At 38.1% G+C, this 25,584-nt stretch overlaps 9 protein-coding genes across 9 annotated transcripts; 5 read left to right on the plus strand and 4 right to left on the minus strand.

Annotated features, from left to right (window-relative positions):
• Positions 1-352: 352 nt before the first annotated feature.
• On the minus strand, positions 353-2,094 carry BDF20DRAFT_833479 (uncharacterized protein; the record flags this gene model as incomplete). Its single annotated transcript, XM_053078648.1, has 3 exons — positions 353-467; positions 1,102-1,294; positions 2,064-2,094. 3 exons carry the CDS (start codon positions 2,092-2,094, stop codon positions 353-355), a joined length of 339 nt encoding a protein of 112 aa, XP_052937722.1.
• A 2,088-nt stretch (positions 2,095-4,182) lies between these two features.
• On the minus strand, positions 4,183-7,402 carry BDF20DRAFT_857028 (YjeF N-terminal domain-containing protein). The gene is made up of 3 exons (XM_053080323.1): positions 7,132-7,402; positions 5,202-7,049; positions 4,183-5,106 (listed from the first exon to the last, which is right to left on the minus strand). Exons 1-3 carry the CDS (start codon positions 7,238-7,240, stop codon positions 4,658-4,660), a joined length of 2,406 nt encoding a protein of 801 aa, XP_052937723.1. The 5' UTR covers positions 7,241-7,402; the 3' UTR covers positions 4,183-4,657.
• A 1-nt stretch (position 7,403) lies between these two features.
• BDF20DRAFT_833481 (Pep3/Vps18/deep orange family-domain-containing protein) lies at positions 7,404-11,045 on the plus strand (the record flags this gene model as incomplete). The annotated part of the gene is made up of 8 exons (XM_053078649.1): positions 7,404-7,553; positions 7,628-7,820; positions 7,883-9,558; positions 9,638-9,796; positions 9,860-10,156; positions 10,194-10,315; positions 10,379-10,591; positions 10,661-11,045. The coding sequence occupies 8 exons, from the start codon at positions 7,404-7,406 to the stop codon at positions 11,043-11,045; spliced, it is 3,195 nt and encodes a 1,064-aa protein (XP_052937724.1).
• Positions 11,046-12,061: 1,016 nt separating this feature from the next.
• Positions 12,062-13,221, plus strand: BDF20DRAFT_999040 (uncharacterized protein). Its single transcript, XM_053085476.1, has 2 exons — positions 12,062-12,681; positions 12,765-13,221. Exons 1-2 carry the CDS (start codon positions 12,073-12,075, stop codon positions 12,984-12,986), a joined length of 831 nt encoding a protein of 276 aa, XP_052937725.1. The 5' UTR covers positions 12,062-12,072; the 3' UTR covers positions 12,987-13,221.
• Positions 13,222-15,021: 1,800 nt separating this feature from the next.
• On the plus strand, positions 15,022-17,026 carry BDF20DRAFT_905114 (uncharacterized protein; the record flags this gene model as incomplete). The annotated part of the gene is made up of 2 exons (XM_053083118.1): positions 15,022-15,054; positions 15,155-17,026. 2 exons carry the CDS (start codon positions 15,022-15,024, stop codon positions 17,024-17,026), a joined length of 1,905 nt encoding a protein of 634 aa, XP_052937726.1.
• A 160-nt stretch (positions 17,027-17,186) lies between these two features.
• On the minus strand, positions 17,187-18,747 carry BDF20DRAFT_911112 (endoplasmic reticulum vesicle transporter-domain-containing protein; the record flags this gene model as incomplete). Its single annotated transcript, XM_053083783.1, has 5 exons — positions 17,187-17,512; positions 17,607-18,089; positions 18,186-18,299; positions 18,379-18,537; positions 18,648-18,747. The coding sequence occupies 5 exons, from the start codon at positions 18,745-18,747 to the stop codon at positions 17,187-17,189; spliced, it is 1,182 nt and encodes a 393-aa protein (XP_052937727.1).
• Positions 18,748-18,917: 170 nt separating this feature from the next.
• BDF20DRAFT_857053 (quinon protein alcohol dehydrogenase-like superfamily) lies at positions 18,918-21,777 on the plus strand. The gene is made up of 3 exons (XM_053080324.1): positions 18,918-19,349; positions 19,412-19,545; positions 19,622-21,777. Exons 1-3 carry the CDS (start codon positions 19,177-19,179, stop codon positions 21,748-21,750), a joined length of 2,436 nt encoding a protein of 811 aa, XP_052937728.1. The 5' UTR covers positions 18,918-19,176; the 3' UTR covers positions 21,751-21,777.
• Positions 21,778-22,368, minus strand: BDF20DRAFT_857055 (DNA directed RNA polymerase). Its single transcript, XM_053080325.1, has 3 exons — positions 22,210-22,368; positions 22,031-22,123; positions 21,778-21,957 (listed from the first exon to the last, which is right to left on the minus strand). Exons 1-3 carry the CDS (start codon positions 22,259-22,261, stop codon positions 21,935-21,937), a joined length of 168 nt encoding a protein of 55 aa, XP_052937729.1. The 5' UTR covers positions 22,262-22,368; the 3' UTR covers positions 21,778-21,934.
• An 82-nt stretch (positions 22,369-22,450) lies between these two features.
• BDF20DRAFT_911115 (uncharacterized protein) lies at positions 22,451-23,856 on the plus strand (the record flags this gene model as incomplete). Its single annotated transcript, XM_053083784.1, has 3 exons — positions 22,451-22,512; positions 22,604-22,719; positions 22,793-23,856. The coding sequence occupies 3 exons, from the start codon at positions 22,451-22,453 to the stop codon at positions 23,854-23,856; spliced, it is 1,242 nt and encodes a 413-aa protein (XP_052937730.1).
• Positions 23,857-25,584: the final 1,728 nt, after the last annotated feature.

A 25,584-nucleotide genomic window follows, 5' to 3' on the forward strand; every position in this document is an offset into this window, starting at 1 on the left:
ACATGAGGAGAACTCGTACAGTTATACGGGATCCTCATAACCCATCACTGCTGAGATAATAAAAGTAGAGCAGGAAACAAATATAGAATATGTAAGTGATGATTCTTACGCGAGATTAACTACCTCGTATAAGACGGAACAGGTTGTCATTTAGGATATATACAAGTTTACTTATCTACTATAATACGCTACTATATTACATTGGATATATAGTAGAATTAATGTACGAGCGTGCAGGATATATTTGATTCATCACCCGAATAGGTTCTAACTACCATTCACTGCCTTCGACATAAGAATAATACAAGATAATAGGCTATAATCGATCCTTTACAATAATTTTTCACTCAGCTCAAACACCGCGCACGTGCCATTTTCCTGTGTTACGGGGATTAAAGTAGAGACTGAATGTAAAACGGATGTCGTCGGGAATACTGTAGTTGATCTTTCTTGGTGGCTCAAATGTACTAAACAATGTACCAACTGCCAACCCAATTTAAGAAATGTATCAGAAAGATGAAGATTCTCAAAAAGGGGCAGCAGTCAAGAGCATTAAATACGTGAAAGCGGTATTAGAATAATTTAAGAAAAAACAAAAATAAAACAAAATTATAAGGCAAAATGAAATAACGCATAACCTGCATACAGTACTGCATAATAGTCAGTTAGGCAAAATAGGTTAGTTGCATGATCACTAGATCAAGCCATGGATACTTTTACAGATCCACCCGCTCCGTGTACATGCGTAAACTCCACGAGGGGTAGTTCTTATTCCTTTATGGTTCAGAAGACGTATAGAAGACGTACATCTTCTAGAATAACTTGTCAATTTCTAGGTCCCGCAATATGAAGATTTCGCAGTAAATATGTTACTTCATTGTAGACTGTTGTATACGGTAAAGTAAAATCACAATAGAAAAGAAAACAAAAAGGAAATTTGTGAAGACCAAGTTATCTCCTTTTATTAATTCAAAATTCAAATAGAGAGACAAAAGCCATGTAAGAAAAAAGTACTTCTATTTATATTTGTGGATATTGTAAAAACTTTTTCTACGGGACTCTTAGGTATAAGATGACCTGATGATAAAAGAAAAGACATACCCAACTGTTATGGTATGGTTAATCGTGACAGAGCGGTGTCTTGACCGATTGGATCGGTAAACGGAGGTAAGTGAGCTGATCTGACTAAAGGTTCCTTTGGCCCGTACATCGGCAGACCCATTATGAATAATGGGACGGACAGGATAAGCTATTCCTTCATTCTGTCGATGTCTCCATTTAAGCCTTATGAATTCTGTCAGAGTAAAGAGTTAAAGTAAGGGATCAACAAGTTAGATAATAGCTTAAGTAGATTAGATTTATGTATTGTGGTTTGACCTGCAAAATAAAGTTATCTGATTTATACAGATTCAAATACTATATTATCTTATTTCTAAATCAAGTCAATTACTCATATGATGTTGTCTCAGATATACATACACATGAGATATTTTTCCGGGATCGATAAGAATTGTTCTGACAAAGCTATCACTCAAGGTTAAACCAATCATTATAAGGATCTGTAGTCTCTTATTTCAGTATTACGTAATAATCCAAGAGTAATATGATGTTGGATTCAACACCTACGGACTGTTTCAACACTTGTAGAGGTACCTGAAATGTTTGCTTATTGTTGGAGATTGATAACGGTTATAAGTTTATGACTATGAACTCACGTGTTTTTTTATTGTGTAAGGTCTGAAGGGAATTATATTACAATGTGGACGCGTTCGCTAGTCACTAATTTCAGGTACAGATGCTTAATGTATCTTGTTATATGTTGTACATAAACAGTATTAAATGCAATACAGATAAATCGTGGTAGAATGTAATTTCTACCTGGCTTCATGTGCTCGATCTTTGTAGTTGTTAGCTCACCAAACACGTCAACCTGCTTGGTCCTAACGTGAGGTAGCTAACCTCACATAAAGATTATCTTTAATCCGTATTCTTTTCTTACTTTATCTTTATTAATATACAATTGCTCCATAGTTCGAACGTATGCGTTGGAATACACCGCTTACCAAACGGGACCAAGATATGAGCAATGCTCATATCTGGGGTCAAAGTTTAATTTGATATTTCGTTAGACGTTTTGAGTGATTTCTCATGTAATTATATTATCATCATGGCTCTAAATACGGATCAAGGCCTTTCCGTTCGCGGTTTGTCCTTGGTAGTAAACTCTCAAGTCCTCAGTAAAATTTGGCATTTGTTACGAGTAGTACCAGTATCAAAGACATGGTTAAACAACATTCGAACTGTCGTGCACAAATTTGTTCTCCCCTTCCGTCCAGCTCCTTCTTGGCGATCTATCTGTCTCCGCAAGTGTTTTGGCGGCTTGGGCATCATTGATATACTTCAGCAACATCTAGCATTACAGCTTATCTTTGTTCACCGTATTCTTCAGCCTAAATGCAACAGTGATTTCGTTACTCCCTTGATCGGCCATTGTATATACATATGTACTGGTCACCATTCCTTTCTGCCATGGCTGCAGCATCCTCGGGCCTTCTTACCTCTCTTTAAAGGGCTCCCTACGTTATCTATTTTAACACGGCTTCTATTGGAGCTATCCGTATTAATGGGACATACTAGCTGGCCTGGACGCTGATACGCAGATACACCACTCCGTTTTGCTTTGGTACCAGTCAATCATACGAACAATGAGGACTGTCATGATCTGTTGAGACAACCCTGTCTAGCATAATGAGACAACAACTTAGAAAAAACTAGGGTTGCATACACTCATGGGTTTTATGGTTAATAACATACTATCACTGGAACACATGTCTTACTAACTTAAAGTATAAAAGACCTACTCCTCAATGAATGAATAAAGGGCAACCTCTTTTGGCAGTCTCGTTATTTTTTACTTTGATTGTTATTATAAGACATAAATCACAAGGACGCTTATGACCTGTCTCAAATACCTTTGCGCTATACTGTAGCAAATGCAATTTCTTGGTCCTATTCATATAACATGTTCACTAACTAATTTCGGTTAGATCTCCCTAACCTTAATAAGATAGGTAAATTACTCCAGCTGCTTAGAAAAGACACTCCTCCCCTTTACTGGCGTCCTAGGCTCAAAAAGTTCATGCCGCGTGATTTCCGCTTCGATGTACTTTCGCCGACTTGGCCATGTCAGAGGGCCGATCAGCGAGCAACACCAATTGTCGCCTTTGACGCGTCTTCATGGGTTCCTCGGTGCGATCACTGGGGAATTCAAGTTGGCGACCAGTCCATTCTACTTACTAAGTTGACTCCGGGACTATTACGACAATATTGGTCTCAGCGATATCTTCAAGAGAAACTATCGGGTCCATTCTCTATGCTGGGCATCCCACAAGTACTTTATATCTGCCCACCCGGTTTTTGCCATCCTCGTATTTGGAAAGTCTTTTGGTCCTTACGATTGTCACACAAGGTCTTTACCTGCTGGTGGCGGTTGCTGCGCGCATCGTTAAGTTCAAGGTTATCTTTGCATAGTCAGCGCCCTCAGCGCTGGCCATCACCCGAATGTCCACTATGTCTAGCACCCATTGAAGATGACTTTCACTTTGTCGTTGGCTGCCATATCAAATGGTCTTTTTGGTCCGCAGCTTTAGTCTATCTATCTCTCTCTGATGTTCTACGATCTCCAGATGATGTCTGGCATGTTCTCCTACAGTTGAAGCTTCTAACAGATACATACACTGAGAATTACACCTTAGAGTTAGTTGGTAATATTTTGGAAACCCTTTGGCAATATCATTGGTATGTAGCTATCAACAACGAAGCCTGGTCCACAGCTAATGCATTACAGAGACTGCAATCCTCTGTAACTTTAAGTATCACGTTACAGAATGTTGAAAAAGTGTCCCCACCAGACATTACTTAAACACTGTGATGAGAACTGTTCATAATTTGCCGCTCATGTGCCTCTTCTAGCCCTTCCGCCCTTTTTTTTTTTTTCTCCCCTTATACCACTTGTCTTCATCTCTAATTTTCATCCTCTGTCTTTCTGTTCAAATAAATCGCACATGAATTTAAACAAAAAAAAAAAAAAAAAAAAAAAAACCACAACACAATCACCATTACAAAATATAAGCAACAATATATCTTCCAATGTAGAACCAATATAACATTTCTTTTTGAGTACATGCTCTATTACTGATAATCATCAATGAAAATTAACGACTGTCTGACCTAGCAAAACTTCGACCGTATAAAATATTAGTTTAAAAATAATCTGTTGCAACTGGCACATATGGACTTGGATGTCTCATTGCTTTTTGCTTGATATACAAGGTTCGAGCTTTACATTATAACTTCAAGAATGCTACAGATTCAATTATGATCATCTATATTAAATAATCAATGGCTCGATGTCTACACAATTCTGGTCCGCATTCATTTCTCAGCTACTATTATGATGGTTATTATTCTTCGAGTTCTTTATCCCAACAAAAACTCTTAACTTCTTTAATCAGTCCTGTTTTACAGATCATCCTGAATTGCTCATGATACAGTAGATAATGGGGAAAGAAAATTCCCCTCTACTTGCTTAGTTCACTAATAAAATATTACAACCCTATAGTAGCATTTAATTTCTACGCTAAAGTTGCGGAGGCAATTATTGCTCTTCGATATATTCTAATGCTAGTAGAAAATCACTACCCCAAGGGATTCGGAAGCCAGGTCTACTTTGTTCAAAAGAATGAGACGGTAGACCTATATCTGCTATGAACAATTCACCAGTAATATGGCGACCAACACAACCTGCATGAGGCGCACCAAGGCATAGGGTCCATTTCGGCTTAATATAGTTACTACATCCGTAATTGCAAATTGGCAGTTTGCTGCAAGGGGACGACGTTGATGTCTCATGAACAACCATGGATGAATATGTTGAGCCATCATTAGGGTTGATACCACTCGGAAATTCTATGCTGAGAACGGGTGCCTTATTTTTATTTGCCCACTCCATCTGCCGTTTGATTGCAAGCGTAATTTTAAGCAGATCAGGCCCCAATAACGCGTCAATAATTATATCTACAGGCATAGTAGATGAATCAGGAAGTTCTACAATAAAACAAAATCGTTAAGTGATATAGCTAAAAACACAATTTACATTAAAAAGAAAACTGCAGACATCTTGAACTTCCGTTCTTACTAACCCTCGACTGAATAAACAATGTTTGCACCAGAGGATTTAGCCAAAGCTTTATATTGCTCTAGTATTGCCCCACAGTAGGTATTTTCTGTCATACCAATTAAGACTTGACATCCACGATTCGCCAAATGACGTGCAGCTGCAATGCCACATTCCCCAACGAAACCGGGACCCACTAAAATAACAGCAACCGGTGCTGAATTGGGATTATCTGGCTGAATACGACGATGCCCACCAATAGCTTTCAAAACCATGCTACTGATGCCGAAAGCGGCATTTTCTACTATTTGAAGTTGAGTAAGACCTGTCTCTCGAGCAATTAGCTTGGAAATTTCCATTTGATTAGCATTCAAAGTAGGAACTTCGATGCCGCCTGAGACAGTCATAATCCGAGGTGCTGTTTGTACAGCAGTTCTGAGGATCTCATGTTGGTTGCTCAACGCAGAAGCTGTGTCCTTTCTGATATTTGACCCCACAGACGAAACTGTTGACGCTGCGAAGGAAGACTGAGCCGTCAGAGGTGATGTTAATCTAACATTGATGGGTGGTGATTTATTCGGTATAGAGCTAGGTTTTCGATTCAAAACATGAGGTGGGATAAGCGATATAGGAATGGCAGTTGAAGGCTTTGACTGTTGCTGCTTTTCCCGTTTCTTTTGCTTCCTTTCTATGCTTATGTCGGTAGGGGAAACAGGATAAGATTTATCATTCATCAATGAAGCATCTGATCTCATCTGTATAACTCCCTCTACTTCATTAATCGTTTGTTGTCGATCCCTTATTATCGTACCATCATAGCCGTTGTTAACATAACTATGAGCGGATTGACTTTCTCTCCCACAACTTTCAATGGATGTTCTTGTTGTCACAGCCTTTCGAACAGTACCTTTCCCTTTTTCAAAAGCTGAATAGTCTTCAAATTCAACAATTTCCATCACAGGTTTCCTATCCATGCTCATGGCCGCACCAAATAGGGGTTTTCTCTTTTGTTGCTGGGACTCCTTTGATTGTTTTGAAAGTATTTGATTCTTTGATTCCTGCTGTTGCTTTAATTGTTTTTCTTCAGCATATATTGCTGGATCCATTTCAGCTTTTGCGTTTGTTGGTGTGAATGATACGCTGATGATAGCAGGGTCTTGAACTAACACTGACTGTTTTTGGTGCTGCAGCAGTTGTTTTTCCCAGTGACCAACGGCACTATCATTAATAAAAGGATCACATTGCCGTTGTTGCTGAGGTTTTTGAAATAGAATTGAAGGATCTAATGGTCGTAAAGTTCCAATTGATATTTTGTCAACTTCTGTTGACACAGTAGGGCTGCTGCTTTTTCTACCATTAGTAGAGAGTATTTCTGATGTTGGTTGTACGAAAAGGACAGCAGGGTTAATAGTCGTCGAAGCTATTCGATGGTTGCTAGCTTTGCTATTCTTGGAATTACTGTTTAATATACTGCCTGAGGGCTGTTGCATACTTATTATGGCAGAGTCGCTTGATAAGGGCTGTTTTTGCTTCATTGGTTGCTCCTGATGCTGTTGCAACTGCTGTTGTCGAGTGTTTGCAATATCAGGCTTAACATGTATAGAATGATTTAGCACAGGTGCAAGCGTAGGTGCCGCAACATAATGATTTATTGTTGAGTGATCAAAACGCGACTGAGGCTGATGAGGAGCGGGTTGTGGCTGTCCTGTCTCCAATCGTGCTTGGGATGATTGCTGCTGTTGTTGTTGCAATGGCTGTGGTTGATTCAGTTCTGATGTACTCCCTTCAAGCACTTCTAAATCTTTGATTTCACGTACACTTAGGGCCAATATACGCTCTTCAGCTCTCTGCCCGTTAGCACGTTCAATAATGGCTACAGATTTATGAAAATGATTAGTCAAGGAACTGCTTCTTAATTATAAGTAAAAAGCATCTTATGAAATACGATTATGTACCGCTTTCCAACAGCAAAAGCCCATTATCATCTCTTCCTTTGATATATCCTTTAATAATATCACTATTGTTCAACAATAGTTTGACATAAACGCCAACATATTTGTCCATCGCTTAATGCTTGTTGATGTTGTGATGAAAGAAAATTAAAGGAATTACGTCTATTTTTTTATTTTAATTAAAGCAGAAGTTCATGCCCCGACCAATGAAAGCTTCAATGGTAAGGATTTCTGTGTAGTATTTTTTCCTTCAATTCACTGCTGTCAACTTGTCAATGTCGCTTTTTGACGATTTTCTAGAGTCAAATCAACAAAATTCAACTGAGCACAAGACAAACGCTGTAGTTACTACCGATAGCTCACACGCAATCGCACAAAAGCAGTTGATTGAAAATGAACAATTGAAAGCAAGTAAAAGTAAAAAAGTAAAACAAAACTTTAAATTTTGGAGTTTGTGAATGAACGTCCACTCAATAATGCAAATGCGTTGCAAAATTAGAATGAATCAAACTATGCAGCAAACATGTTAAGCGATACAAGAGCGAATGATAATATTTTTAGCCTGCAGTATGTTCAATTTCAGATGTCGGCGACTTTGCTAACTATGTCAGTACAGAATAATATGCTGGCTGCTGTAACAAGTAATTTCAAAATTATCAGAATCAACTTGGACGATCCCTTAAACGTAGATGGTAACTCGATAAAAGTTAATATTCAATTAAGAACAAAGAATTCATAGAGATTCTGTATATAGTCTGTGAAATATCACATCATTCGGCAACGAGCGAAGTATTAAATCTGTTCTTGGACCCAACAGGAAGGCATATCATTATCACTACAAACAATGGAGAGAATTTTTATTTGTATCATAATTGGAAAAAGCCTTGGGAACTCATAAAATTGAAAGGCATCTCAATCACGTCTATAGCATGGAATAAACAAGCACACGGTTTAAATGAAACAACAAATCAGATATTGATAGGCAGCGATAAGGGGATAATTTATGAGACGGTTTTAGACCCACCTATGGAGGAATCGATTTTTAAAAAAAATATAGAAAGATACGTCTCAAAAATATATGATTTGACTGATACCGCTGCAATTACAAAAGACGAAATGCTAATCACAGGGCTTCAACTTGAGAGATTTCCCACCGACATGCATAGATATTTGATAATGACAGCGACTCCTACCCGATTATATCAATTCAATGGAGTAATATCCAAAGCCACGAATAACTCGGCCAGCAAAGCTAACTTTGGGCCCATTTTCACCCAAATCACACTTGAACAATGCCTTGTAATGCCAAACACTTTGAGCTACAGTCACATTGTTTTCTTCGATCGATATTTTGATTTACAGATCCACAGTGTACCTCAAGAATTCGCTTGGCTAACAAGTACAGGAGTTTATTGCGGTCGTTTAGACTTTACTGGAGGCTTGTCGTCGGTTGTCAGTGACCAAGCGCACGGTTTTATTAGAGAAGCGAATTTGATACCGTTCCCTCCTACCAGTTTTGACGAGCAATCAAATCAATATAACACAGATATACCTGTTACACTGATAATGACTGAATTTCACGTGATACTCCTTTACAAACGTCATGTCAGGGCTGTTTGTAGGTTGAATGAGAAAATAGTGTATGAAGAAATGATACCCCTTCAAAATCCGAATGAAGCTATAAGAGGCATGACAGTAGATGAAACTCAGCGAACGTATTGGATTTATACCACTGATGCCATGTATGAACTGGTAATACAGAATGAATCACGCGATATATGGAAGTTGTTTTTAGAAAAAAAACATTATGATAAAGCCTTAAAATATGCGACAACATCAGGACAGCGAAACGAAATCTACAAAGCCCAGGCAGAAGAGGATTTTAATCAAGGGAAGTACATGCAAAGTGCCGAATATTACGCAAAAGCGAGTAACTGCGCGTTCGAAGAAGTTGCTCTTAAGTTTCTCAAAAAAGGAGAAGAGGATGCCTTACAATTTTTGCTAAAGGAGCGGCTTGAAATGCTAAAAAATATGGATAGCACTGCTGGCCAGAAAACAACGCAGACGACACTCATCGCCACATGGTTAGTGAAGCTTCATTTGAACAGATTAAACAAGTTAGAAGAAACGACAATTTCCGTTAATTGCGTTTCAAATATGAAAGGGAAAACAGCCGGCACAGCACGTTCATTTTTAATGCCCCAACCTTCACAGTTAAAATCTGCTAAGGAAGAATTATGCTGTGTATTGGAGAGTTACCAAAGTTATTTACATACGCCTACAATTCATAAAATGCTAGCGATCCAAGGGTTTCCGGAAGCAGAGTTACTTCTATATTATGCTTATCTTACAAATGATGTCGAAAAAATCATTCACCACTGGGTCAGTCAGGAAAATTGGGGGAAAGCTATCAAAGTTTTGGATAACCAGGTACGCACAACGAAACTTATAAGATAACATTTCTTTATAAATTTTAAATTAACATCTTTCCTACATATTGTTCTGGAAGAGTAATGAAGACTTGATCTATAAATACAGCTCACTGTTAATAGAGAATGAACCCAGGAAAACTGTAGATATGTGGCTGAATCATCCCAATGTCAACCCAAAAAGCCTTATACCCACCTTGTTACGCTGTTATCGCATACGAAAATTTGAAAACGCAGAGGTGAGGTGGACTTCAAGATAATATAAGGGAGCTATATACTGACATGAACTATATTGATCTTAGCATGAATGTATTCGATATCTGACGCATGTCATCTCATTTTTCAACAATACAGATCCTGTTGTTCACAATTTGCTTATTACTTTGTATGCAATGCAACCGACTAGAGATGAAACAGCAATACTATCTTTCCTCACCAATGAAGGTCGAGAAACACATTATGACTTAGCTCATGCTTTTAATCTCTGCAGGCAATATAACCGCGCACAAAGCTGTGTACATATCTATAGTCTATTGGGACTGTATGAAGATGCTGTCGATTTAGCACTAAAAGTAACGCAAAACAACTCGGCGTTATTGGTAATACATAATTAATTCATTAGCCTTCGTTTTCTAGGAAGACAATTTAGAACTGGCATATATTAATGCAGATAGACCTGTTGATAGCCATTCCTTTCGGAAAAGATTGTGGATTCGTATTGCTAAGCACATCATACAAGTTGATAAAGACCTGAAAACGTAAATTCACTTACCATATATCATAATGCTCGAGGCGCAACTAACATATCTATTCGTAACTAGGGCGATAAATCTTCTTAAACAATGCGACTTATTGAAGATGGAAGATATACTACCATTTTTCCCTGATAATGTTCTCATCGATGAGTTTAAAGACGAAATATGTTCGACCTTTAGAGAGTACAATGTCACTATAGAGGATCTCAAAATGGAAATGAATAATGCAACTTTGAGCTCAGAATACATACGGTTGGACATTCGAACACTGAAGAAAAGGTATAAACGCTAACAAACCTTAGGATGAAAAACGTTGCGAATAATGGGCTGAAAAAACCTTTTCCACAGATTTGCGGTTATCAAAGAGGAGCAACAATGCTTTCTTTGTCACTTTCCTTTACTGACTCGTCAATTCTACACATTCTCTTGCAATCATCATTATCATGCTGACTGTTTACACAATCAAGTATCAAAATATCTACCAACAAGGCAAATTAAACAATTAGCGGACATACAAGAAGGGATCTCCCAAGATTTCAGAAGGTTAGCCACCGATATACAATCTAAAGATGAGAAAAAACTCGTTACGAGTCAAATAGAAGGCTTTAGGGATAGATTAGATGACATCGTAGCACATCAATGCTTCATGTGTGGTGACATTATGATAAAATCTGTGCACATGCCTTTCATTGCTGAGGATGAACTCGATATTGTTTCCAGTTGGGCTGTGTAATTCTCTTTTACTTCCAACAAGGGAGCTTTTTCTTTTGCTCATTTATTTATTAATGAAGATTCTATAGCATTGTGTAGTAGGTATAATTATTGATGTTTATGGAAATTTCAAATTTTTGAAAAAGACCAAATGAAAATGAATGCAACTGAACAATAGCTCAAAAAATCGATTGATTTTATTAATGATGAAACATGGATTTCCTTTATACCTTCTTGAAGTTGAGGGAGCTTATAGAGAATGTTGGAAAGATGTAGTTACAGCCAATAAGTACTGCTAGTATAAAGTGAGGAATGCAGCATTATATATGCGGCTCTAGACTACAAGATGGGGTGGACAAGTGTTTTTATGATTATATAATCATAATAACACATCTTGTATTTGGAGGTGTGTCTTATTCGTGTTATATATTATAGGAGGTATAGAATACCTCAGTCTCTACCATCCAATGTACGCTCTTACAAAAAATCACACCCTATAATGTCTGAATATGCTCAACCGTCTGTAACTGACTCACGACATCTTTGATCCTCTACTACCTGCTGGACAAGCTACCAATCTGACCAATCAACCACTGCATCAATGCCTCTGTTCACTGGAGCATAGTATGGTACATTTGTCAACTGCTTTTTTTTCAGGTTATCTTCAGCCTGAAAAAACGTCCCCACAACCGCCAGAAGCCTTGGGACAAGTCCTCTTGGATTGGCTCTATGCGCTCTCACAACCATTAAATTGATCGTCTCGGATTTCTCCTAATCCAACTTCATTAAACAATGCCATCCCCCTTGCCCTCCTTACAGGTGTTCTAATTCTTATACTCTTAAAACTTCCCCTGGCAATTTTTATAAGTAGCCTAGCTGTGTACTCATTGGAATTAAGAAATTCTTCAATAAATTCAAGCTTAAATGTACAGTGGTAGCGTTAAATTTCGTTTGTCACCAATGCCACCTGTTCTGACTTCGAAATGTTATTTTTGTTTGCTTGAACTGTCGCGGTTGTAACCACATTCTTTCTTTCCACTAATTTTGAAATGTCTACGATTAACAGCTATTTCAGTGGTAGAAAACTTAGACCTAGAAATGAAAGCCATAAAGCGATTACCAAGGATAATATGGTTTCCTCAGCTCTTCAGCAGCCTGACTCTGCTTTAAAAAAATCTGTAACCTTGGCGAAGCCGTTAACGAAACCAATCACATCAATTCCGAAACAAAAGCAGAAACGAAATTCGAAGAATTCGATTAACAGAAGCAATAGTACGGCGAACATTCTCTATTATATGAGGAAACCCGCTGAAGCTAGTAAGCCTTCAGTTATTGATAACGAATGTAATTCAAATGAAAATTCTCAACCACTTCATCCTATGCGATCGGTTGAAGAAGGAGGCTCACTATTGAAGGAAGACGATGACAGTGACGACGAAGTTTTCTGCAAAATCAGAAAGCCGATTCCCTTCAAGGATTATTGGCAAGCCATTCTAAATGAATTTGATTCAGCAGCCTGTATAATTGAATCGCCTTACCAGAGTCCCTGCCATAAATTTGCAACCGAAAATGATGTCGAGCAACTTGCCTTACCTATTTCTGCCGTTCATAACCAAAAGAAGAGGAAATCCACATACCAAGGGCACATTAATTGTAGAGTAAGGAAATAATAGGATATGAATTTGTTTACGGTTTTGAAACATGCATCTTTTGCTTATATTAATATGATCTACTCCTATAGAATGTACGTTCGCGCACACCACGCCAGCCAGTAACCTGCGAATCCATATTTCACTGTTACGAAGACTTGTTAAGTGATGGCGAAGATGATGAAAACAATATTGAAGATTTACGGCGTCCTTTAAGAAGTAAATACACTCTGGAGCAATCAAACGAACTCTTAAGGCACATTATCCAAGAGCTTCTGCCGTATGAACATGTTGATTGGTTTCGACTAAACTAATTCCTTGTACTTGCAGTAACGTTTTGATTGCTCGTTCATAGTTAACTAATGATGCAATCCTTCCTATTTGTTATGCTGTTTGCTTATATCTGATACCCAGTATTACGTACAGAAAAAATCCATAGCAGTTTTTACTAGCATGTGATGTATTACGATTTCACTGGCTTCATTAAGTCGTAGCATTCGTAGCCATTTAACCTTATCATTCAAATAAACCATAGCATGAATAGTTTACCATATTTATTTTCAGACACTCTTTCTCTTCTGTTGAAAAAGCTAGGAAAAGCCGTCAATTTTGTCATGATGCCACCTTTTTAAAAAAGTTCTGAAAAAGTTCATGAACGTTATCTTTAATATACAGATTTGAATTCAAAGATATGCCATACAACATCGTGAAGCAAGAATGAACAAATTGAATGCTATAATTGACAAACTGGAGAAGGTGGAAGATAATCGGCCGTTTTAAAGTATGGAAACATCCAGGGCACGACGGTGCTAGCAACAATACATTATTTCAACAATTTGAGATACAAGATCGATTGCTTTCACCTACAATCACTTAGAACCAGTTACGGAATGATACATGACAGCTATACGTGTTATATGCTCAAATTTTATAATCTGGTGATGATACTACAATAATTATAGAAGCCGTCATTAACATTTTTTAAAGAGACTAAAAAAAAACCATGTTGTTGTCCGCGACTAATCGCCCTATGAAACAGATGTCAAGGTATAGGATAATTCTATAGCTCAATAAGCAGCGATGAATTGGCGAGCCTAGTTTAGTCATATATAATAGCTACTGAAGAGGTCTTTGCTTCATTAACCTATAAGATAGTAAAAAAGTTTTCTGTTTATTTCATCATTTCTTTATCTTTTCTTTTTTTCATACATAAATATCCTTTTTTTTAGGGGGGCTAACTTGAGCAGTGCAATTCCAAAAGTGATTATGTACTCATACAGATACAATGGTAATTATCAACCTCAATCGTTTAATCTGAAGATACGTTCGAGGAACAGTAAACGGTACCTCCACGTGTAAACATAAGCTGCATACGAATATATGTTATGAGGGATAATACTGTAAAGTACAACCAGTTGGCAGCTTCCAATAAGTGTAATGGATATCATCAGCAATGACTGAATAATATTCTGATGTAATTGGACAGGCTATATCACTAATGTTTACATGGTTACACAAACGTGTATCTATTCATTTTTCTTTAATTGAACTTTCCAACAAGAAGAGAATCATTATAGGATAGTAGTCAAAGAGCATACAAAAGGAGTAATATTTTATCAAAACCTAAGATATATCTTTGTAGTAGACAAGCAACCAAATCTCGCGTTGAACTTTCCGTTTTTGCAAAGCGTTTGTTTAATCTAGCATAATTGTTTTACATGGCCTTTCCTGCCTCTTGCTTCAAGTAAATTCGATGAACCAGCATCGAGCAATTCAAACAACATCTTTTCTTCATTGAAGAGCTGAATGAGCAATATCTACATTGTATTACATGCAATAGATAAGTATCCTAGTTTTACGACTGTGACGACCAAATGTTTGAGCTAATTTAAATACATTAAGCAGAACTATGATTTCAAAGCAAATCTTCTTGTGCCTTAAAAAAGCAGATCTGTTTACCATATTTGGGTTATTTTCGTGATCGATAATCTCATCTTCCTCCACAACTTATAAGTAAATAAAGTATAACCACCCTCGCTATTCTTTTTTCATTTTTCTGTATAATTCCTTAAATTGATTAACCCGGCAGGATTACATATCCTTCTTTATTCAGTTCCTTACGATAGAATATGTTGTTAACACTATCACGATTTAAAATTCGCAGAACAGCAACTATTCTGAATAGCAATGTCGGTAGAATCTTACCTCGAGCATATGCCGCTTATTCAACCTCGAATAGTCAAAATTTGATTGAAAAAATCGTACAAAATTATGCAGTAGATCTACCAGAAGGATATGAAGTAAAAAGCGGTGACTATGTCACTATACGCCCTCACCATGTGTTGACCCATGACAATACAGGTGCTGTCATTCCTAAGTAAAGTACAAAGAAAAAAAAAAAAAGCACAGTGTTGTTCAAATAGCGGTTGAAGCGCTCCAGGCTGAAGTTTGCTATGTTTATCATTACAATGCTAGATTCAAGTCTATTGGTGCAACAAAGATATACGATACCAAGCAACCTGTATACGCTTTAGACCATGATGTTCAAAATAAATCCGAAAAAAACCTCAAAAAGTACGCCAACATTGAAGCATGGAGTAAGGAGCAAGGAGTCGATTTCTATCCGGCTGGACGCGGTATTGGACATCAAGTCATGATTGAAGAAGGTTACGCTTTCCCCAACACCCTCACCGTTGCTTCTGACTCACACTCCAACATGTATGGTGGTATTGGTGCTTTGGGTACTCCCATTGTTCGTACTGATGCGGCAGCAATTTGGGCGACGGGCCGCACTTGGTGGCAAATTCCACCTATAGTCAAGGTTCAATTCAAAGGCAAACTTCCGAAAGGTGTTACAGGGAAAGATGTTATTATAGCGCTATGCGGGTTATTTAATAGGGATCAAGTGCTTAATACAGCCATTGAGTTCCATGGAGAAATCGGAGATCTGACTGTTGAGGATCGATTAGCGATAGCCAATATGACAACAGAATGGGGTGCCTTGGCAGGTGTTTTCCCTGTCGACAAAGCCACTATTGAGTTTCTCAGAAAACGCCAACGACGTATTGAATTCTCGCACTTTGAAAATGCAAACTTAGTACCAGCAAATTTCGGACAGAAGTTTATTCATCCACGTATCAATGATGAGACAATTCAAAATCTGATAGACAAACCGTTAAAACCATCTCCCAAAGCCACGTATGCCAAAACACTCACTTTGGACCTTTCTACGTTGTCAGCATATGTTTCTGGTCCCAATTCCGTCAAAGTGGCTACTCCTCTCTCGGAGTTGATGGCTAAACGAATACCGATCAATAAGGCTTACCTCGTATCTTGCGTGAATTCTCGCAGTTCTGATTTAAAACAAGCTGCTGAAGTCTTGCAGGGTAAAAAGATTAAAGAAGGTGTAGAATTCTACGTTGCAGCTGCTAGCTCTGAAGTTCAAAAGGAAGCAGAACAAGCCGGCCATTGGCAAACTTTGATTGATGCCGGCGCCACTGTTTTACCTGCAGGTTGTGGGCCCTGTGTAGGTCTGGGAATGGGTCTTTTGAAGGATGGCGAGATAGGCATTTCTGCTACCAATCGAAATTTCAAAGGCCGTATGGGATCACCGAACGCATTAGCTTATTTAGCATCCCCTGCAGTAGTAGCTGCTTCGGCTTTATCAGGTTATATATCGGGACCCCAGTCATCCTCAATTACTACGAGTTCCAAACCACCTTCCCCATCTTTCAGTATCGAAATTGCAAGCTCAAAACAGTTAGCAAACCAAACAGCTACCAGTTCCTCCAACGAAGTTCTTCCGAACTTCCCATCCATTATTCGCGGAGAAATTATTTTTTGCCATGCTGATAATTTGAATACGGATGGTATCTATCCTGGCAAATATACGTATAATGATGAAATGACTCGTGATGACATGAAGAAAGTTGTGATGGAAAATTATGATCATAATTTTGTCAACCTAGTCAAACCTGGAGATATTCTTGTGGGAGGATTTAATTTTGGTACAGGCTCTTCTCGTGAGCAAGCAGCAACGGCTATTAAATCAAGGGATATTCAAATCATGGTGGCAGGATCCTACTCTGACATTTTTAAGCGTAATTCTGTAAATAATGCTTTGCTACTTATTGAATCAGCTGAATTAGTCAACGATTTAAAGACAGAAGTAGGCACGCAGGAGCTGACGAAACGTACAGGATGGAATGTTGAAATTCATGTAGCAGAAGGCAGAGTAATAGTGAAGAAATGCGATGGTCAAGAAAAGGTTTACAATGTGGGTGCATTAGGTAAAAGCGTTCAGGAAATATGGCTGGCCAATGGTCTTGAGGGCTGGGTGAAACAAAGGTTATAGAAAAGTATGAAGATACGTTTGGATCCTTTTAGACCATATTTATCTAAATAAATTGTACAGAGCCAATCACTATCTGAGAAAACTAAGAAAAGCTTGTTTTCATTCATAGAATATGTACACTAATATGTCTGTTACAATGGATGAGCAGCGTGCCATGGGTTTATAATGTCTTGCCTAGTTGCACTTTCTTTTGATATGCTCTTTCTGCTCTATAAACGATACGATTGATTAAACCGGCAACAGTAAAAACGCCACCTATGACAGCTAATATACCAGTTAAAAGACTTCCGAATGATTTATGAGCCTCCTTATATATGATTTCCATAGGAGATATCTCCATCATGAAAAACACGCCAGGCAAGCCACCATTAGCCCCTTCGATATCGTTTTGTATCACAGAATACTGATTGGTGAGCGTTGGAACACTGTTCAAAGGGAAAAGTTTCGTTGAAACAATCTTCAAAAAGTATTGAAATACTTTACGGTCTATGAGAGTTGAGTCAACAAACCCAGTTAAACAACACTATAAAATATTTTTCTCATTTGCATGGATATATGCTAATCAAGTGCAAGTTGCTACCTTTAAGTTCCTTCTTCGACGTGCCGGATAGCGAATCTGTCACGGCCAAAATATCGTCTGCCTCATTCTGAGTGTCAGGTCCAAATCTTAACTTATGTATTGTATGGCTCAAATCGAACTTATGTCCATCTGGAGCGCCTGCTGTAAACTCCTTTAGATCATGCACATGCATAGAAGTCGTTTGAAATGTGTCGCCTGGGGCAAAATGGAAATTGCCCCTCACTTTGTTAACCAGTAAGTGCCCATGAATATTGCATCCTTCGTTGGATTGTTTTTCAAACCGCTCTAACCACCCTTCACGAATGCATTGATCAATTTTTTCGGCCTTGACAAGTCCCCAACCTTGTTTAATGTAAGCTTCACGCACTTCTTGGCAAGTGTTACAACAACCATCTTCACGTAAAGGTGTGGCACCGTAGCAGCTACCACATTCAGTAGATGGTTTAAATGCCTTCGAAGCATCTGCTGTATAGTCCCCTAATTCTATTATGGATTGAGGTAATTAATTAAAGTGTTCAATCCTTTTCTCTCCTTTATTCAAAGTTAATATGGGTAAAGAATTGTATGCCTTTATCTAACCTGCTGAGTCCGACTTTATTGCCTCACCATCTAACGTAAGCCGAACTTTGGTTATATCCTGTGAAAAGCCTGAAATATGCTCGCCATTCTCATCCATTATATCAATATTAAGCACTTCAATGCCATAAAAATTAGGGCGTTAGAATACACCTTTTTTTTTCTCTCTGGATCAAAATATTCAAATTATTCTCACTATAGCAAGGCATATTGTGAAAGGTGAGGTTGAAATTGATCGGTAACTTCTCTTTCCTACTTTTATCGACAACCAGGCTGGGTCGCCAAAAAGTAGTAGTATATTCCATAACTTCAAAGGAAATAAGCGCAATAATAATTATCATACTGATAATGGTAACTATTTCAAAGCAAACGAATCGAGTAAGTACTAGCAGGATAATATGGGAGCATGGGCGAGTTGTCTGGTCATCCTGATTGTCGATCAATAATCAATATATTTCGACTCACCTGATGCACCTGAAGTAGTTTTGACGCGAAAGTCATCGAGAGTTTTAGCATAGCCGTCAAACTGCTTCAAATTGCGAAACAATGACCCTTTCTTTGCCATAATTGTCAAAGCTATGTTCTTGGAATAGAGATAAAATTCTATACGTTCAGCAAATTGTGAAAGTTAGCAACAGCACTTTATTTTATCCAATCGAAAACAGTTTCAAGTAGCTTTTCTATTTAGCGCTTTTGAACAAAGAAACTTTGCAGCACCTTTTACCTTATTTACTGATCAAGATCAGATCTACTTTTTAGATTCGTTTTTCACTTGGATTTTTTTTTTATTTCTTCTTATTTCTTGTAATTTTACAGTGTCTGTAATAGATCCTAAAAACTATTAGAGGATTCATACTATTGACAGAAACTTTAGCAGTCTTTAATTCAATTAAAAGAATAACCACCTTTGAACGACTGCGCATCCCAGATAGAAACAAACAAGTTCTTTTGATCGATAATTAGTACTAAGCATTCTCTCCCGTTCAACAAGTTAATGTCTTTTCACCGAAGCAATTCTATAACAAAGAGTATTACAACAGAAGATAGCAAAGAATCATTAACCGAACAAAGTTCTATCAACAATCTCTCAGCAAAAACTACCTATCATGATTTGTTACCAGTTAAGAAAGGAAAGAGGAAATACAGACTGTCAGAAGTCGACCCAAGGTAAGACTAGTTATACTTATACTATATGAATGGATAACTCAACTATTTCTACATTCTGGTAGTAAGCCATGTTTTGTTCATCAGTTGTCCGTGGAGTTAATTACTCATATTTTTGCAAGGCTGGATCCAGTGAGCTTGGCCGTTGCAGCTGAAGTATGCACGTATTGGAAGTATATCATTATGGATGATAGTTGTTGTACGTACGATTTCACTCTCGATACCAGAAGAGAAATTGCATGTAACTTTCTTCAAACGCTAACAATTTAACGTAGGGAGAAATGCTTTTGTATCATATTTTGGTGTTCTACCATACAAACGGTTATCTATCGAAAGCTGGAAAACTGAATATATATTACGTACGCATTTGGTTCGTAAATGGACGAAGGGGCGTGGGATGATTATGTCTTTTGATCCAAAAATTGGATCTCTCGAAAAGATGCAAGTGGATTTTGAGGCGAGCAGCATGATTGTTGCCAGTACCGAACACGGTGTAGCCGCTCGCTGCAATCCGATGACAGGAAAGGTGGCGCAGCGTCATCTATATTATAGTACAAACGAGCATGTAAGACAAGAAATATCGTGCGTAGAAATGGATAAAGATCGTATTTTATGGGGTTTCGGTCAAGGTTATATCACCCTCAATACTAGAACAAAATCAACAACTAGTCGACGTAAAACGTTTTCTGAATTCCATCAAGGATCTGTATGTGCGCTAAGTCTTCCTCAACACGTGCAAGACGTTGTTCTGAGTGGTTCAGAGGAGGATGGAACAGTTAAAATTTGGGACGTGTCAACAGCATTGTGTGTTTGGACTTTTTATCCGGAGTCGGCAACAGTGAAAAAACCCACTGTTATCAAAACAACAGCAGACCATCAGCTTTTGATCGGCTATGACGATGGCTCAATAATAATCTGGAAGCTAAATTTGAACTTACTTCTTCAAATTCATCGTAATTTTAATGGACAAGAGCTTGCACAAAAGAAGCGGAACTTACGAGAATTTTTAGAGAAGGATAAAATAGCAATCGCGCCCTTACCCATCATAAGAACAGATTCTGCGCGCCTTAGTGTGAGGAGTATGTCGTACGATAATGAAACCAATACAGTAATTGTTGCGTATCTGGGTAAAACGGATGTGCTCAAGTATTCTACTTTGGACGGCAAATGTGTCAGTGTATTTTCCGCTGGACACACGGCAGCCAACTCTATTACATGTATGAAATGGGATAAGCAATTCTCTGGCAATACTTACTCATTAGCATCAGTTGTGAAGCCTCGATCAGCAGTAGACAATGGAACAACCAGTCGAAAAACGGGCAGCAACGTTATTGATCTCTCCTCAGCTTCAGTCAACAGTAATAAATCAACTGCTTCCTCCGCTCCTTCTTCCGGTATGTCTACGCCGATATCGACCACCTACAAGACGACTCGACTTTTAGTGACAGGTGATGATTTGGGTACTGTTTGCGTTTGGAATGGTGATGCAGTGACCCTTGAAGAAGGTCGTATTATCAAACCCCTCCACATTTTATCTGGACATATTGTGCCTATTAGTGCCATTCACATAGATGCTTGTAAGATTGTCACCGGCAGTGACGATGGTTGGATTCGTGTTTGGGAACCTCTAACTGGAGAAATTATCACCACTTTTGGCAACAAAATTCCTAAACATGCCCCTGTAGACCGTTCTGATGTAAACTTAATGAGAGTCAAAAATTTGTTCTGTAATGATTACCAAGGTATTGCCACCATTGGTCATCAGGTCAAATGTTGGGATTTCTCGCCAGGGCAACAAAATATGTTAAGTCGTCGTGCTATGAAGCACAAAAACAAACCATATAATATAGCCTTACGAGAAAAATTGAAGAACGAAATTTTCAGGGAAGCCAAAGAATCCATTGAGAAATTGAAAACCGAGCAGCAAGAGCTAGAAAGAACTCGAAAGGAACTTGACAAGCTATCCCTAGGAGGTCTCTCAGATGATGAAATGTTAGCATATGCTTTGATGCTGTCGTCACAACAAGAAGCAACTTTTGGAACGAACAGTGATATGACAGCGGGTATTATGCATGAAAGTGATTATGTAGATGATGAGGATGAAGAGTTAATGGAAGCCTTGATAGCAAGCTTGGAGCATAGGGATGCTGTAATTACTGCGCAAAAGACTGACTTTCATGATACTGATGAGAATGAGGCTCGTATACAAGGAAGTAGTAACGCTGCCAGCAGTAATACTCAAGGCCTCCCTGACGACAGCACCACCCTATACCATGACATAGAGAACTGGCCTACTGTAGAGGAAGCTGCAACAACGTTAAGCTCGCCACAAGTACGAACAGAGGATGAAGATATTGATGACGAGTTACGATATGTTTTGGAATTGAGTAAACACGATAAATAAATTAAAAAAATTCTTTCCACATCGAAATTGCTTTTTCAATGCCCTAACAAGTTTATTATGTCGCCTTTTTTCGCGTTTGTGATGGTATATGGATCAAGTGAGTCATGATCCGTTTAAAGAATCATATATTCACAAAATCGAAGGATGAGAAAAGGTTTTTCCTAATGCTGCGAACGTTTAACAATTAACGAGCTTCAAATTGAACCACTAAATTACAAGACAAAGTATAATCAGTTTCTGTAGCATATCAAAAGGCAGCAGCAATCCGTTGGTTACTCACTTCTCTTGGTTCTCTTCTTATACATAATTCTGTGGCCGCAATCCTGGCAACGAATGGGTTCTCTAGGCTTTAATTGATTTTCTGCACCACAATCTACATAGATAAACGACAAATAGTTTAATCGTACAGTACCAGAGTAAGAGAAAGTACAAAGAAAAAGATCTAAGATAGTTCCTTACCAGCACAGAGATAAGTCATGGCAACAGGTTGACGAATTGGTGTAGCTTCCATTATTTGAATGTTTGAGTAGGTTAAAGAGACTTTCTTCTTCTTTCAAAATTTTGGAACAATGTAAACTTTTTCAGTCAGTCACAAAAACTTGTCAAAAATTAGCTGTCTTCTTTTTTTTTTTTTTTTTCCTTATTTCAGCCAATGCGAAAAACCCTTTCTTTACACCTCTCAGTTAATTTGAAAACCTAAATGAGTCTCCCAAGAACATTGGACAATCAGATAGAAAATTTTGTACAGAAGTTGAAAAGGCGGTAGGTACTACTTCTTTGAAATGGCTCCCTATTTTAAAAGGGTGAACTCATTGTAAAATAGCCAAATTGTAGGTTCTTTTTTTGTTGCAAGGGAAACCGCGATAATACTTCGACAAGTAATTTCAGTTACACGATGGCGAGATGCCGAGGTTCTAATTGATGTCGTAACTCAAGTGGGTTCACGATTGACTTCCGCCCAACCCAATGGTAGACGCTCGAGATCGAACAATTTGAAGGGACTTTTGACCACCACCTCACTGACTGTTTCTCTTTTATTTAGAGCTTGCTATAGGAAATGTTGTAAAACGTGTTCTCAAAGTGATTCGTGAAGTGTCCAGAGGCGATTTGGAAACAGAAAATGAAAGACAGTCAGATTCAATCAGCTATACAGAATTCAATGATGACGATTCAGGCGAAGAAAGCAGTTCAGACGAAGAGCACACTGATGAAGTCGAGGAGAATGATGCGGATAATGATAGTGACAAGCAAACCAACCGCTCATCGTTTAGTAGCAGCCTCTCAGAACAGAATACCAGCCGTCCTGATCTCAATTCACAGACATCTATGTTTAAATTATTAGTGGATATGTCAAAACTCACAGCTAAAGAACAGAAGAGACAGGAAAATGAGAAAAAGATCAAAGACACTTACCATTTGAAACCACTTATCATCCAAGAAATAACTGAAGAAATCATCTCAGATTTGGACGCAAAAGATACTGCCAACATTTACAAAGGGATTGCTGATCAAGCTTTGGACTTCATACACGCTAATGAGGTGATTATGACGATAGGCATATCTAGGACAGTCCAAGAGTTTTTAATGAAAGCTGCCCAAAAACGAAGATTTCAGGTTCTCGTCGCTGAAACAGCTCCCACTTATCAAGGACACAAAATGGCAATGCAGTTATCGAAGGCTGGAATTGATACCACAGTGATCGCCGATTCAGCAATTTTTGCTGCTATGCCTCGTGTCAACAAAGTTGTCTTAGGTGCTCATGCCGTTCTAGCCAATGGTGCACTTGTATCAGTGGCTGGCTCTCATTTGCTGGCGGCGGCTGCTAGACACCACTCTACACCTGTCCTTGTTTGCACGGCCCTTTACAAACTTTCACCTTTGTTCGCTTACGTTGCGGATGCGCTCAATGTCTCAGACTCACCACAGCATGTTCTGAGCTTTCAAGAAGGACCGATTATTGATAATGTTGCTATAAACAATCCTTATTACGATTACGTTGCCCCCGATTACGTCAGTTTGTTCATCCATAATTTGGGTTCGGCGCCACCTACTTATGTATATAGATTACTCAATGATAATTATGTTCAGGAAGATTCAATTTTATAAATCGAGCAAATAAGGAGAAAATTTAAATTTTGTATGTTGGATATACTTGCTACGGAAAGCAGGATTAACTGAAATTTAAACAATTGCTGTTTTGTTACTATTGGATTTTCGCTTTTGATACAAACACTTTTAGTTTTCCTTGTAGATCAATCAAAGTCTAAAATTCAAATACCTTTTAAATGTTATTTGCTTGAATATACGCATTTGTATGATGAGTATCTCTTTGGTTCATGGCAACAACATTGTCGCATAAATTTCTTCAACAGATATGTTCAAATACCCATAATGATATATTGAAGTATGACTTGCCATTTAAACTTCCGTGAATTATTTATCAAACGCTGTTTATATATACAATGACCATATCACTCCTTTCTTTCTCCATAATTATGCTATCTAATGCTGTCCAAGGAAGCCGAGAAACCACTTGAAAGAAAAGCTTCAAATTTAACAGCTCGAGTTAAAAGGAGGTAAAATAAGACTATACTGCATTGAATGCATTTAGTTCTGTTAAAGTCATTCTTTATTGCGGCATGCATCCACTATGGGCAGCAGTGTCACTTACATAAGGGTCGCACAGGTGTTTCCTCCATGATAGTAGTAAGCTCTATTCCATTATCTCGAGATTCCCTTATGTAAACGTATTCTACATTTTAAGTAATACAAAAAAAGCAGCAGGCTTTGGAAATGACATCCAGACAAGATTGGTCAAGACAAAAGGAAAAAAGTGAAGAGTGGATAACGAGAAGAAAGCCAATCAAGAAGGACAAAATCATGTGTAATCTTGCAGGCCAAAGGACAATGAATGAAGACTTCACCTCTCTGTCTTAATTACAGGTTGATGAAGGAAACCCTCTTCAACGAAATTGCTTTGAAAATTACACACGAAAAGTGCAGCGTGTTCCTAGCTTTACTGAACGCATCAAGAAATTGTGTAAATCAGTCTGAAAGATTACATGAAGACAACAAAGTGCTGCCACTTGTTATATTCGGTGATAATATGCATTAGAATGATACTGTCAGAATGAGAGGAGATACCATAGGAGTCACTGGATATTGTATGAAGAACTATTGAAAAGACAACGGACCTTTCTAACTGCTGTTATTGATATTGACGTATTTCGCCTGTCGCAAGTACGGATGCTATTAGATTGACTATTACTATTACTAAATACCTAATGAATAAAGACTCGGTAATTATCCTTCTTAGGTCTGTAACAACTGCAAGGACGGCGATATGGAGAATGTGAAAGTCCAAGATGGCCCAAGACTCTACGGTACTAAAATATGTAAGGCTTGCTAGATTCTATGGCAACGGAATATTGATGCTTCATAGGACATCATCACCATTGTCAAACCCATTTGAGCTGACCAGGAAAACCTGACCCTTATAAGAGAGATGGTCGTAACAAAGACGCTGCTTTCAATTCCTCGGAACAGGTGCCTTAAAGATATTCACGTGTTTAGGTGAGCTCATCTTGTATGCACTATCAATGTATGATTTTATAGTCTCATTAACCGCTGCTTGAAAATCTCTTTTATTTAAGGCGAATATACTGATGGTATGAACTATGAGACCAAATTTCAAGTCAGACCAATGAAATATGATAAATGTATATGCTATAAGTGCGTGAAAGGCACAAACAAAAAATTAAGAAATGCTTGAATACTTACATGTGAGGTGTAGTGCCAAAAGTTAGAGTTGAGCAGAATGACACATTTGACAGA

This window comes from Mycotypha africana, assembly GCF_025528875.1.
Source record: "Mycotypha africana strain NRRL 2978 chromosome Unknown BDF20scaffold_3, whole genome shotgun sequence".
In the NCBI taxonomy this organism is placed as follows: Eukaryota; Fungi; Mucoromycota; class Mucoromycetes; order Mucorales; family Mycotyphaceae; genus Mycotypha; species Mycotypha africana.